The sequence below is a fragment of the Pelodiscus sinensis genome, chromosome 4, assembly GCF_049634645.1.
Source record: "Pelodiscus sinensis isolate JC-2024 chromosome 4, ASM4963464v1, whole genome shotgun sequence".
In the NCBI taxonomy this organism is placed as follows: Eukaryota; Metazoa; Chordata; order Testudines; family Trionychidae; genus Pelodiscus; species Pelodiscus sinensis.
The window spans coordinates 20,232,601-20,247,715 of record NC_134714.1 but is presented as its reverse complement, the minus strand read 5'-3'; the positions used below and the strand labels follow the sequence as shown (position 1 = coordinate 20,247,715).

Sequence of the window (15,115 nt, the reverse complement as noted above, 5' to 3'; positions counted from 1 at the left end):
GTAAGCTCAGGCGGAGGCTTTTTTATGCAACAGATATGAACCTGAAATTGAGTCATTTCTTGAAAATTTATTCTGTATAGGACTACCTTTACCCTAAAGAGATCTTTTAAAAAAAACATACTACCTTCTGGGAAAAACTGAAATTTTACTTAACGTGAATCGCGCATATAAAAATATTCAGGTTCTGAGGTGCTCAAAACTAACTTAAGATAAATCTTTTATGAAATCAAGGAGCCAAACTCCTTCTTGGTGTATAGCTAAGTGATATCTTTAAAATATATGTGAGCAAGATATACAAAGTGAAGGCCATGAGCTACTTGTGATCCATACCAATGTTCACACTACCATTAGTGGGAGATTGACGCAATGAATGAGGGTAAAATATAGTCACTACATAGTAATCAAAATTACTTTTGCATTTAGCAGCACTAATGAGAGAAAATAATGCAGGAAACTTTTAGTCACTGATTTTTAAATTTTTATTGGATGTGTGTGTGCAACTACTTGTTTTGTGTGAACAGCTGTAATTGTACATCATCAGCCGTGCAATTGCACATCTAAGATTTCTATAATTATTTCCCTTTAAAACATGATTAGGCAGGAGAATTTGTCCTATTGAGAGGAATATGGGCACTTTATGAACTTGCCATCTCAGTTTGAAATAGGTGCTCAACTACTGATATATATGGGGTCATGTTTTGAAGGTTTGTTCGCAACTATAAGGCCTAGAAACTTAGCATACATATTAAAATGGAAGCTTGCATTCTGCAGAATGTGAATTTGTCATGGAGGCTGAATAATATAATCATTTACTATCCAAAGTTGCATTTCATGGTCAGTTTTGCAACCTTTATGTAAATGCAACAATAGATTTGCATGTGTTCTGTGTAAGCTTTGTCTAAATGTTTCAGCAGGATAGGAGACTTGATGTGATTTTTAATTAGGCTGCAACTTCATTTTAATTGTCTGGGAATACTTGGCAGAAAAAACTTCAGTGCAAGTAATTCCATAACCGTTTACATATATGCAGGGGGCTGCTGTTATCCCTTTTCTTTACCCAACCATCTTGCTGCTGGGGCCTCCCCTAGAATGAGAGTTAAGGGGCTATAAAGGAGGAATGAGGTTGATTCCCTGCCTTACCTGTCATAGAAGCCCTGAAAACCTCCGATCATCTTATCCCTGCTCTATGAAGTACTTGTATAGGCATCCATCCCAAGCTTACATAATAATTTGCAACATGATAGTCCACATTTCTGTTCCATATTTTTTCCCTAAGCAAGCTCCCAGCCCACTATAGGGGAGGAGAGGGGTGGACTGGGAAAGAATTCCCTCCCTCACTTAGTAAGAAATGACTAGCATATAATGCAGGGATAGGGAACTTAAGACCTGGGGACTGGATGCGGCCCCCAGCTTGACTGGTTCTGTTCCCCAAGGATCAGGGCTCCCCCACTTCCCCCCAGCATTGGGGAGCCTGTGCTGGTGCTCCAGCTCGTCTCCCCCCTCCCTCCCATGAGCCTGGAGCACACAAAAATCTACTAGCCTGGGGAATGTGGTGGATGTTTATCTTTCTCCTTAATTGGGAGAATGTGAGTAGTTAACAGTGAGTAGTCCTGTGGCACTTTGTCAGATGAGATGAGAAGCGTGGTGTTTTAACATCTTCCAAAGATGGCAGAGCGTGTGCTGCTTTGCCTGGTTCAGGTAAAGGAGGGATTTTCATGCACCAGTGTGGACATAAATTGTCCCCCTTCTCTTCTGGTCACGTGGGAATGGAAGAGGAGGAGGTACTGGGGGGAACTGGCTTAAAAGCTGGTTCTCCCCTGCTCCAGCTCCATGGGAGAGGGTAAGGGCTCAGCCGTGGTATTTTACCTTTGAAATGTACAAGATTCCCCACTGGGGCTCTTGTACGTTTCAAAGTTGAAGCACAACATGGAGCCTGGGGCCATTTGGAGACTCCCCACTGGACCCAGGCTCACACAGTGTTTCAATCTTTGAAATGCACAAGAGCCCCTGAGGGGTAGTCCTTAAGGTTGATCTGGTATGAAGCTATCATAACAAGTAATTCTGTGGCTGTGTAGTCCTTAAGGTCCACAGACCATTTCTTATGAGAGAAAATGGCCTATACCACTTCATGTGCACTGAAGTCATTCCCAGCTATCTAAGTACATGTCTATAAAGAGCAGTTAAGATAGCAAACTTTATAAGTTACTGTATGTTTAATCAATAAAAGCAAATATTGCATAGGGGTAAGATTTCTTTAGATTAGCCTGAACTGAACAGGTAGCAAAGTTGTTAGCAGAAAGAAATCAAGAACCAAATGGAAATTATGAAAGGGTCCAGACACAAATGTTAACTGATTTCACAAGTATAATGGTATTTATGCAAGAAAAGCCTTATGTTAAAACTAAAGGAATGCACTGCACAGGAAGAATGTCTTGTAACCTCCCATGCTTTTTAGGTAATGATGGCCTTGTCAAATCACTTAAATGCAGTGGAATCAGAGAAGCAGAAATTGCGTGCTCAGGTTCGCCGCCTATGCCAGGAAAATCAGTGGCTGCGAGATGAACTAGCTAGTACCCAACAGAAATTACAGAAGAGTGAACAGTCTGTGGCTCAGCTGGAAGAAGAAAAGAAACACTTGGAATTCATGAATCAATTAAAAAAATATGATGATGATATTTCTCCATCAGTAAGTCGATGAACACTCAAAAGCACTGTACATTATCCTGCATGTTTCTTTCTGTTAGTTTCTGCTAAAGCTGCCAATGAGGGTTTTTTATCCCCAGATGTGAATTTTTATTACTTGAAGCAAATTAAAACCTATATTTGAAATGTTTATTAGGCACATCAGAGAGAGATTTCTTTATTTAAAATGTCCTAATCTTAGTAGTTTATACTTTCACACATTATAGAACTGCTTCCCAAAATAGTCTTTATTCCAGGAAGGCCTAATTTTACTGATGATAGAGTAACTACAGTTTAGACTTGGGGAAAGGGGTAGAAATGACCAGTCCATAGAACACTTACCCCCTGCAATACACTATTTTAAAAGTTTACTTTAAAAATTATATTCAGAAAGCCATAAAATGTCTGTTTTAACCCCCATTAGTAAGAAAATTGAGGGTAAGATGTGTAAATTGTTGGTATAAAAGGAAATAGCATTATTTGGAGCAGTCTGGCAGATGATTTTGATCTAGACAGAGGTCTCACAATTTCTCTCTCAAAACACTTTTCCTGTGGGATGACAGAGTGACATCACATCACTCTGATATCCCACACCTTCTGCCTTCCCCTGGGCTCCCTGTCCTGGATGCTGTTTGGGGACGGCACAACTTGCTCCAGGGCTACTTGCTTACGCTGCTTTTGTTCTTAGTGCTCATGGGCTGCTGGGCCAGCAGGCTTAAGAGATGGACCAGGCACAGGGGGAGGCACCCTGCATCCCCAGCCACGCTCCGCCCCATGCTTCACCATGCCCCAAGTGGCTGTGTCCTCAGCCCAGTGCTTAACCGCTCCACTGAGACCCAAGCCCAATCCCCAAACTGCCTCCCTTCCACCCGCCGAGTCACATGTGGGACTGCAGCAGCAAGTGGCGCTTCTGCAAGGCAGGTGAGGAGGCATCCAGCACCACTGACCTGAGTGGCCTGGGCCTCCTTTGCCTGGTGGTGCAGTCCCTCACCCTCACTCCTTCCCTGTGAAGTTGGAGCACTAGTGCTTGCTTCCTGCTGCGGGGGTGGGGGAGAAGAGGCAGGAGGGAGAGAGAATCCTAACCCTCGCTGTGCAGGAAAGAAGCTCTCCGCCTCCTGGGCTGGGGAACAGCAGTGTGCGAACACGCTGTCTGGAGCCTTTCCCTGTGCTCTCATTGGCCAGATTTTGCCTAATGGGAGCAGTGGCAGGCTGAGCCTCGGACTGGTGTGAGGCCCAAAGACAAGTGCATGCCTCCCACCCCTTCATGTCCAGACCCTGCACTCCCAACCCCTCACTCAACCTCCTGCCTTCCCAACCTGCTCCTGCTGCCCTCCTCCCGGCCAGACATCCTGCCCGTAGCCTGCTCTGCCACCCCACCCCACCCAGACACCCTGCCCCCAGTCCACTCCTGTCCCTTACCTCCCACCCAGACCTTGCACCCTCAGTCCATCCTGCACCCCATCTCCTGCCCAAATCCTGCACTCCCATCCCTAGCCCACTTACTGGCAATCCTGTCCTACACTCTGAACCCCTCATTTTTGGCCCCACCCCAGAGCCTAGGGTGCACAAAATTCACTAACCCTAGAACTCCAGAAGAGTTAAGCTGGCCTGAGGCTTTGAACCTCAGTCCCCTCCTTCCCCCCCATCCTGGGGCTGGAGCACTAGGGAAATAAGGTGTTTCAGTTGGGGGACAGATGATTGAGGGTTGGGGGATTTGGAGGGGCTTTTCTGCCTTCTCTCTTGTGGTCCCAAACTGATTTCTCTGTCAATGGCCCCTGACCTAAAAAAGGTTCCCCACCCCTGCTGTTAATAAAGACAATGTTGAAACCTTTTTATGTTGGACATCATTTTTAATGAAAGTAAAATATTAAGCCTGGCCAACAAACCCCCAGTTGGAGCCCAGCCCACATCTGGCTGCAGTGGCCTGTGGCAGACCCCATGCTCTAGCCCAGTCTGGCTGCAGAAAGTGCTGTGAGCAGCCCCCCTCCTGTTACAGCTTGGGTAGGAGGAGAGGCCATGATTACAGCTGTGGCGGACAAAGGAGGGTTGGCGAGCGTAGTGAGTAGGGGACGCAGCGGTCTAGTATTATTTAATGTTTACATTAACACTAGAGGCTCTAGTCCGGAAAGGGGCCCCATGATATTAGTCATTTGAAAACGTAGGCACAATCACTACTCTTTACAGTGCCATATAAAGGGTGGGGAAAATAGGAGGGCAAACAAAAATATACAGTTTTAATATACATATGTGTACCTTTGCAAAGGTGATTTCCATAATTTTAAATAGTGTTTGGTAACCTAGCTGTCCCTCAGGCTATCGTTGATTGATGTATAGGTGTTATCATGGAAATAGCTCTTGCCTTGTAAATTGTTACATTCCTAATGGTGTCTTGTATCTATTTCAATCATTTTATTTTCTTGTGACCTATTATTGCAACAGCGAGGGAGTGAGGAAAATGCATGTGTTTAGACATGCTGACGAACTGCTAGACATATCTCTTCTAGTATATTGTGAATATAGTGATTTGTTTAATCAGGTAGCCAGCTGCATGCGATGCTGGGAAATCTAAGAAAGCTAAGACTTGTTAAAAAAAAAAATAGCCAGTGGAGTCTATTTAAATCTTGATACAGAAGTCCTTTTGTATAGGTTAGTACAGGCAGTCCCCGGGTTACGTACAAGATAGGGACTGTAGGTTTGTTCTTAAGTTGAATCTGTATGTAAGTCGGAACTGGCGTCCAGATTCAGCCGCTGCTGAAACTGACCGCCAGTTCTGACTTACATACAGATTCAACTTAAGAACCCCAAGCTTCCCCAAGTCAGCTGCTGCTGAAACTGATGAGCGCTGATTCCAGGAAGCCTGGGGCAGAGCAACTCTGCCTCGGGCTTCCTGTAGTCAGCGCTGGTCAGTTTCAGCAGCGGCTGACTTGGGGACGCCTGGGGCAGAGCAGCTGGGGTGCTGCTAGGTTGCTCCAGTAGCACCGCTCCTCTCCTCGGCGCTACTGGACCAACCCAGCAGCACCGCAGCTGCTCTGCCCCAGGCGTCCTGATTCAGCCACTGCTGAAACTGACCAGCAGCGGCTGAATCAGGACCTGGGGCAGAGCAGCTGGGGTGCTGCCGGGTTAGTCCAGTAGTGCCCAGAGCGGGTGCTGCAGGACCAATCCGCAGCGCCCCAGCTGCTCTGCTCCAGGGTCCAAAACAAAAGCCTGGTCTGCTGGGGGGGGGGGGCACACTATCCGCGCCCCTCCCCCCCAGCAGACCAGGGACACGGGGAGCAGAGCAGCAGCGGCAGCGGGGTGCCGCGCCTCTGAGGCTTTGCTCTGGCAAAGTCTCAGAGGCGCGGGGGACCCCCTCTCCTCCGCGGCTGCGGCTTCAGTCCCGGTGCCTGTGGTCTGCTGGGGACCGTCCCCAGCAGACCACAGGCACCGGGTCTCAAGCTGCAGCAGTGGCGGTTCCCCGCGCTTCTGAGGCTTTGCTCTGGCAAAGCCTCAGAAGCGCGGGAACCCGCCCGGTGCCCCTGGTCTGCTGGAGACGGTCTCCAGCAGACCAGGGGCACCGGAGCAGCTTACGAACGGGGCTTTCTCGCCCCGGAGCTCGCAGGTAGCAATCCGCTACCTCGACCTCCGGGGCGAGAAAGCCCCGTTCGTAAGTGCGGATCCGACGTAAGTCGGGGACTGCCTGTACCTCAATAATTGAATAGGCTAAACAAGGAATGGTGATCTTTAGACAGGATAAAATGTGCTAGCACTTCCATGCTTTGGAGAAAAAACTAGAAATTTGGCAGGTGCACTGTATAAAGTCAGTAGTGTCCCTTTTCCTAATCTCACAAAAATTCACATAGATCTGACTGGGTTAAAAGCCTCTGAATTGTAGATCTTGTAAGTGTCTTATTGCTAAAATCTATCAACCTCCACCTGAGTGGAGGGTGCTTCTGCCCCACTGACCCTGCTGTCTGCACAAAGAGTGCCTTTCTGGTAGTACAGAGCTTGAGGGTCCAGATGGAACACAGCAGCAGCAGCAATCACCTTTTGGGCCTATGGAAAAGTGCTGGGCTGGGAGCCAGAAGAAGACAGTAAGTCAGAGGTGGGCAATAATTTTTGGTGGGGGGGGGGGATTCCAAGATTTTGGAAAGTGGTCAAGGGCTGCACTTTTCCGTGGATGAGATGCAGGATTTAGGATGGAGGCTGTGTACAGAAAGGCACATGGGGTAAGGGACTGGAGTGCAGGAGATGGTGTGGGGTCTGAGAGGGTGTTTGGGTGAAGGAGAGGATTTTGGTCTGGGAGGGGGTGAAGGAGGGAGTACAGGGTCTGGGAGGGAGTTCTGACCTGGGGCAGGGGAGCACAGAGGGTGCTGGTGGGGCAGAGGTGACCTGGGGGAGGGAGTTGTGGTAGGGAGGGGCAGAGGTGTCAGACAGTCTCTGACTGGGAAGTGCTTACCTAAGTGTCTCCTGGCCAGCACTCCCAAGGTAGGCTGGGCTCCCTGCCTGCTGAAGCCTCAGATCTCTTAGAGCTGCAGGCTTGTTCCCTCCATGTTGCTCTCAGTTCTGCGAACAGGAAGAGACTTGCGCTGCCTCCCACCCCAAGGCCAACCTCTAGGCTTCTATTGGCTGGTTTCTAGCCAATAGGAGCTGAGGATTGGGCTGAGGGTGGGGAAATCACACACAGTCTCCTCCTCCCTCCAGAGCAGAGAGCTGCCAAATTGATCTTTAAGCCTGTGGCAGATGTGTGCCTGAGGATCCTGGCAGGGTGCTCCGCAGGGAGCCAGATCTGGCCCCTGGGCTGTATTTTGCCCAGCCCTGAAATAAGTTTCTAGTCTCTGGTCAACTTATTACTACAGGTTGGATCTCCCTTATCTGGCACCCTCGGGACTTGACCCCTCCCGAATGAGAGAATTTGCCAGTTATGGGAAGGGCCCCTGCCACCAGCCTCCCAGGACACTCCTACTCCCTGCAGTTGGCTCCACTCTGGCCCCACTGCCACTAAACATAAGAACATAAGAACGGCCGTACTGGGTCAGACCAAAGGTCCATCTAGCCCAGTATCCTGTCTGCTGACAGTGGCCAGCACCAGGTGCCTCAGAGAGGATGGACCGAAGACAATGATCAAGCGATTTGTCTCCTGCCATCCCTCTCCAGCCTCTGACAAACAGAGGCCAAGGATACCATTTTATCCCCTGGCTAATAGCCTTTTATGGACCTAACCTCCATGAATTTATCCAGCTCCAGTCAGCCCACTAGGCTCCAGTCAGCCCACTGGGGCTCACCGGAGATGGAGCTCCCCAGCCGCTGTGGCCCCACTTCTCCCTTGTATGATCGGGAGTCCTTGGGACTGACATTTGCTGGCTGCCTCGTTTCTGCTGCACTCTGTGGGGATCCCTGGGGACGGGGCTTGCCAGCTGTCCCTCTTCTGCTGCACCCCGGGGACAGGGCTTGCCGGCCCAGCTTCTGCTGCGCTCTGCCGGGGATCTCTGGCACGGAACTTGCCAAATGCCTTGCTTTTACTGCTGACTGCCCTCCTGCTGTTATCCCGCCCAGCTGGGGCTCCCTGGTGCCAAGATTCACCAGTGCTGCTGCTGCCCCACTGGCCAGGGCTTTCAGCTGGTTCACACACTCAGGCTCTGGGGCTCTCTAGTTCTGGACTACGGACGTTGCTGGACCAGAGAGTCCCGAATTTCGGAGGTTCAATCTGTAATATTAATTCTGTGCGCTTGACAGTAGTATGAGACCTTGCTCAATACTGATTAACTTAGGATACAGGCAAGTATCTCCCCCATCTCTCATTTCATAGATAAGATAACTGAGAAATTATTTACTTATATATGAGCTAAAGGAGTATATGCTGTGAATTTTAAAGATCCTGGGTTCAAGCTCTAATGATAAATCTTGTAGAAATTGTTATGGTTCCCAGGGATTGTGTATTGTTTTCTTTCTAAATAACCTTGGAAATAGTATTTAAAAAAGCTAAAAGAATGTTAAGAATGTGAACTCAAGAACTCAGAAAATGCCAGAATTAAGGTTGACTTGAGATGTCTTGTGCATATGCATTAATAGTATTTCCAGTGTCTCTCACATCTTCTATGCATATCTTTAATATTCTTTAAACATAGATTTTTATATATAACAATATATAAATATCTTCAGTGTTTTTTAGATTTAATGATGTTAACATTTTGTTTTGGGCTGGGGTTTGCATAGGAAGACAAAGACACAGATTCTACCAAAGAACCTCTGGATGACCTTTTCCCCAATGATGAAGATGACCAAGGACAAGGAAGTAAGTGAACTTCAGATTATATCATTACAATATTTTTCTGCAGAATAGAAGGTCGGTTTTATCTTCACAGAAATAACCATTCATTATTTCTTAGAATGTTATGGTCTAGACACTGTGCAACACAGACAACAAAAAGCTAATTGCAGTTTTTAGGGTTTATTGTATGCAGTAAATTATGATCTAATGAAGATAAAAATGTTTCCCTCATACCCAGTCTGTGCTGGTGTAAGAAATTACAGAAAAGTATTGGTTCATCCCTTCCAAAGGGTGGACGATAGGAAAGGTTATTTATGAGGATGCTATTCCCATTACATAAAAAGGCTGGGATAGCGAGATAGTTTTGCAGATATTTACCCGGGAGCTCCTCCTATTTTTGTGAGGCAGCATGGGAGAAAGCATGATCTTACTTGTTTGAAAATTCAGCTAATGGGCAATGGAAGCTGTCGTCATAGGTGTCTGAAATCAGCCTCTAGATAGTGAATGATAGATAAGTCTTAAAGGGCCTTGAAAGTAGGGGTATAAAATCCCATTTCTAATTAGTTTCTAATTCATTAACTGGTTAAACATTAAGTTTAACTAATTAACTGATTAAACGGGGAGTGCCTTGGTGGGGCTGGAGTGGCCCCTACGCCGCGGGTAGGGGCAGCTCCAGCCCCATGAGGCTGATGGCTGCCAGCCCGCAGTGGAGAGGGGCAAAGGAGCAAAAGTGGGGAGGCAGGGCAAGGGTGTTTCATTTGGTAGGGGAAGTGAAACACAGAAAGCCAGGCTGTCATTGCTGGAACATTGGTTCTTTCTGTTCCATTTCTGGAATCAGTGTGCTTGTGCATTGGAGGAGACGTTTATAGGTCTTTCAGAAATTTATGTGGAGAGGGGGCAACAGACTGTTTCTTTCTGGTTCTGGGATGGAGAGGCAGCTGTTGTGAGGTGGGCAGTAAAGCAGGTAAACAGTTTTCAAAGAAGTATCAGACAAAATGAAGAGGCTGTAGAGACTGGCCATAAAGGCTTGCTTTCCTTTTCTCTTGCTGCTGCTGCCGCCGCCAATATTGATGTTTCTTCTATGGTAGCATAGTCGTTTTATAGGCCACCATGGCGGAAGAATGGTAGGAAAGGGCATGAGGAAGTAACTATTTACTGAGACTTCATACTCCTGGAGCAAGGGGATAAGGAAGGAATAATAGGATCATAGAACAGGAAGACCCACTGAGTAGTCGTCAAGTCCAGTCTCATGTACTCATGGCAGGACTAACCACCATCTAGACCAGAGCTACTCAATTTTGGAAGCCCTGGGGGCCACAATGATATTCAGTGCATGCTGAGGGCCTCAAATTAAGTATGGTTGCTTAACCATGCAAATGTAGCATCATAGAATACTAGGACTTGAAGGGACCTTGAGAGGTTATCGAGTCCAGTCCCCTGCCCTCATGGCAGGACCAAATACTGTCTAGAGCATCCCTGATAGACATTTATCTAACCTACTCTTAAATATCTCCAGAGATGGGGATTCCACAACCTCCTTGGGCAATTTATTCCAGTGTTTGACTACCCTGACAGTTAGGAACTTTTTCCTAATGTCCAACCTAAACCTCCCTTGCTGCAGTTTAAGCCCATTGCTTCTTGTTCTATCCTCAGAGGCCAAGATGAACAAGTTTTCTCCCTCCTCCTTATGACACCCTTTTAGATACCTGAAAACTGCTATCATGTCTCCCCTCAATCTTCTCTTTTTCTAAACTAAACAAACCCAATTCTTTCAGCCTTCCTTCATAGGTCATGTTCTCTAGACCGTTAATCATTCTTGTTGCTCTTCTCTGGACCCTCTCCAATTTCTTCACATCTTTCTTGAAATACGGTGCCCAGAATTGGACCGAATACTCCAATTGAGGCCTAACCAGTGCAGAGTAGAGCAGAAGAATGACTTCTCGTCTTGCTCACAACACACCAGTTAATGCATCCCAGAATCATATTTGCTTTTTTTGCAACAGCATCACAAATATATATGCCAATAGCTTTTGGAAGGGACCCACAGGGCCTAGGGCAGCCCAAAGGATTACCAAGGGACCTGGCTGGGGGTAACAAGAGAAATTAGCCCTCTCCTGCTCCTGCCAGCATAGTGAGTGATGTGACCCAACAGCTGGCTCCACTCCACAGTAACAGTGAAGCAGAGCACAGCAGCCTGGGTGAGGGCAGGGGGACACAATAGAGTAGGCTCCTGCCACTGCATGGTTCTCCCCGGGGTTCACCCAGAATAAAATGGACACTGGGTCCTCAGCCCAGCACAGCCTGGCCTGACACTGCGCTTCCCTCCCCCTCTTTAACACCGGTGGTGGAGAGGGACCAAGCCTGAATGGACCCCAGCACCCTGACTCAGCTTGAGCCCCAGCGCAGACCTTTCTTATCCCAGCCTCACTACCTAGCTCCGCCACCTCTCCTCTTACCTGGCTGTGCCGTCACCTCTTGCCGTCTCTGCCCCCTCGCCGGCTGGTGGCTCATGCACATGTGCCGACTGGTGGCCCAGCTCAGTGTGGTGCCCCACGGCAAGAGCCAGCGTAGCTCCGCTCGCAGGAAGGTGCTACCGCAGGAGGCCACAGGCCGCACCTGCATATCAGGATAGCGGCTGGTGGGTGGCCTGGGAAGTGGCTGAAGCTACATTATGGGTGTGAGGGACGGGGGGGGGGGGGGGGTGCTGACAGGTGGAGACCTCGCCCTACAGCTCTGCGTAAACTCGGACTGCATCGTGGGTTGCATTCAAATGGGCCGCGTGTTGAGTAGCTCCGATCTAGACCATCCCTGACAGGTGCTTCTGTAATCTGCTCCGAAAGATCTCCAAAGATGGAGATTCTACAAACTCCTGAGGCAATTTATTCCAGTGGTTAACCACCCTGACAGGAAGTTTTTTCTAATGTCCAACCTAAATCTCCCTTGTTGCAGTTTAAGCCCATCTTGTCCTTTCATTAGAGGTTAAGGAGAACAATTTTTCTCTCTCCTCTTTGTAAGAACCTTTTAGGTACTTGAAAGCTGTTACGATATCCTGTCTTGGTCTTCTCTTTTTCCAGATCAAATAAACCTGATTCCTTCAGTCTTCCCTCATAGGTCATGTTTTCTAGACGTTTAATCATTTTTGTTGCTTTTCTCTGGACTAACACTGTGGCTGGCTGGTGTTGCGTGTCTTCTCCTTTTCTTCCACCTGAGGAACTTCAATCCTTAGTTGATGTAACTGAGGGCAGAAGTTGATCCTGAAATTTGAGCTTTAATAATAATTCAGTCACCGTGTGAATCAGAATAGATCTTACTTCTCTCTTCATTGCTTTTACTGGCTCACAGGGCTAATAAGAGTAAAAAGTAGTAAAAATGTATATTTGTTCATAACTGGAAATATACTGTATTAGATTATCTGAATTATCTTTATCCACAAATCACAGTTATCCAAACCCACAGTAGGTCCCCCAAATAGCCCTATGTTAATAACTTTCTAATTTCTCAGTTAGCTTCTTAGCAGCTATTAAGCATTCCACTGATACAAAGCTATTTATTGGTTTGTTGTTTAACTCAATCACATTAACACTGTTTATTACTCTTTAAAGTATTAAGCAAACATCAGTATTACTCCCTTTGCTCCTGTATTTCTAAATTGGTGAAAAGAGCTCAAAGTAATACTTTTGTTTATCCCAAATTCCAATTTTCCAAAAGTTTCACCAGGCCATTTGGATAAATGGGTATGTCAGTTGGATTACTGACAGGGAAAAGATTTGCACTTTATAGGAGTGCTGTTTTTTTACCCTTACATTTCAGAACAGAATTACAGAGTAAAGATTAATTTTAGTGTCTAGCATCTAGGGAGCATGATTTTTTCTTTTGAAGTGGTTTCAAAAAGTTGCTTTCTTTTTGCAGTCCAGCAGCAGCATAGCAGTGCGGCAGCAGCTGCTCAGCAAGGTGGCTACGAAATTCCGGCAAGATTGAGGACTCTTCATAATTTGGTTATTCAGTATGCTTCCCAAGGTAGATATGAGGTAGCTGTACCTCTCTGTAAACAAGCACTTGAAGATCTGGAGAAGACTTCAGGTCATGACCATCCTGATGTTGCCACTATGCTAAACATACTTGCTTTGGTATACAGGTTAGTATTCTGATGTATACTTAAATTATCCTTTAAGCAAACTTGTTTCTGTAAAGTTGGCTAGAGGCCTTAATGCTGGAACTGCTACAGAAATGTTTGACATGTAGTGGGTTCTAAATTTTTATTTGTGGTGATATCACATGAGCACTTGACATAGGTGCTGTGTTATGACATGGTACATAACATGGGTTCCTGAATGTTCTCCCATTCCTCAGTTTTTGGAACACTGTTGTTCATTTTGAAACTTTAAATATTCATTCATTCTAGATTCTTGAGAAGACAGCCAGACAACAACTTCTTGGGTTATGCTAGTGCTGTTGTAAATTGGGTGGCAGGATGTATATATGCAGATAGTTCATTTTCAGTGCCCCCCAAGCCTACTTTTAAATGTAGTTTTTTGCACATGAACATGAAAGACCGAGTCTCCCGTAGAACCCCTCTCTTCAGTGTCATGGCAGGAAATAGTACCGAAGTCGGATCTTAATTTTGTAGTTCATTATTTTACAAGATTTATTGGAATACTACATTCTCAACCGCCCCCCCCCCACCTCACACTTTTTTATTTGTGAAACAGGGTAAAGCATTAATTATGGTTTTTTAAAATGTAGGGACCAGAACAAATACAAAGATGCAGCAAACCTTCTTAATGATGCTTTGGCTATTCGTGAAAAGACTTTGGGCAAAGATCATCCAGCGGTTTGTATATATGATTGTTTCATACTTTTAGTTGTGTTTTTCACTAAGACTTTTTTCCTTTTCCCGCCCAACTTATTCTAATATTAAACTCAACAGGAACGTTTAAGATCTGGCTTGTCACTAATCAGGACAGGTAGGCGGCCACAATACAGTATTCTGTGGGTTTTTTAATATTTAACATATCTTTGAGCTTTTTATTTATTAAACTATTTCACCCAAAAATTACTCTACTGCCACATTTATTTGATTATGAATCAAGTTGCATGGTCTGCAATGTGGAAAAAATTAGCTTCTGAAGAAATATTTTAATTAGCTTATTAAATAATTCCGTTGCTGAATTCATATAGGAATTGTACTTCTGATTTGTTTTACTTCCTCTGTTTAAAATAAAACAGATAATTCCAATCAAGCTATTTATGCTCAAGTCATTTTAAAAATTTAATTTGGTGATGTATTGCTTCATATAGCCTATGTTATACAGTAGTGGGCAATTCTGTGAATCTAAATTAATGAAAAATAACTTTATTTCTGTGTTGTCATATTTACAGCAACTTTATGCATTTATTTACATTTCAGGAGGCTAAATACATTTCACACGTGTTCTCCAGTAAGAGTTATTTCCTAATGTAGGAATTTGCCAAGAGGTCTTCACTGTACATAGAGGATATGACTATAGCAGTACACTGTAAATATATTTGAATAAATTTAACTTCAGCAGGTTCCATATATTTAATGTTTCTCTGCTGTTGACAGGTGGCAGCTACTCTAAACAATCTTGCTGTACTTTATGGTAAACGAGGAAAGTATAAGGAGGCAGAACCTTTGTGTAAGAGAGCTTTGGAGATCCGAGAAAAGGTAAGAGCTAAAAACTGTTTTATTTCAAACAGAAGTTTGGATTCTAGAGCAGTTCCACAGCCATTGATTTCCAGAATACCCTGCCTCTTCCCCCAAGTGGTTACCTCCTTTCCTCACTCCTCCTTTCCCTTCCTCCCTACCTGAGCTTGAATGCTGCAAATGACCTATTTGCAGTGCTCTTGCAGGGCGGGGAAGGAGTTGCTGAGAGTCTGGCCCTGGCTTTTCCCCAAGAGTGCTCCACCCCATGAGCACCCACAGGGATGTCAGACCACAGATGTTGCTGGATGAGGGAAGTCGGTGTTAGAGGTCCAATCTGTATAGAAATTGGAGAATAATTAATTGTACACATTTAGTGGAAAAAAATGTGCTTCCCTCACTTCCGGACTAACTAATCATCAGCAAAACTACCTAATTACTGATTAAATGTGCCTACCGTAAAATCTTGAGTATAATGTGAACTTTTTTCCCCGGTTTTTTAGGGTCAAGGCCGGGGTGAGCAA

The 15,115-nt window shown here is 45.7% G+C and overlaps 1 protein-coding gene across 5 annotated transcripts in view; it reads left to right on the top strand.

Annotated features, from left to right (window-relative positions):
- The window catches only part of KLC1 (kinesin light chain 1), a 75,345-nt gene that overhangs the window by 20,522 nt on the left and 39,708 nt on the right, over positions 1-15,115 (top strand). For all 5 annotated transcript variants that reach the window (XM_075926483.1, XM_075926481.1, XM_075926482.1 and 2 more), the window contains exons 3-7: positions 2,456-2,686; positions 8,875-8,953; positions 12,839-13,064; positions 13,673-13,760; positions 14,514-14,615. In XM_075926483.1, coding sequence (XP_075782598.1) covers positions 2,456-2,686; positions 8,875-8,953; positions 12,839-13,064; positions 13,673-13,760; positions 14,514-14,615 — 726 coding nt within the window. The remainder of the gene's footprint in view (positions 1-2,455; positions 2,687-8,874; positions 8,954-12,838; positions 13,065-13,672; positions 13,761-14,513; positions 14,616-15,115) is intronic.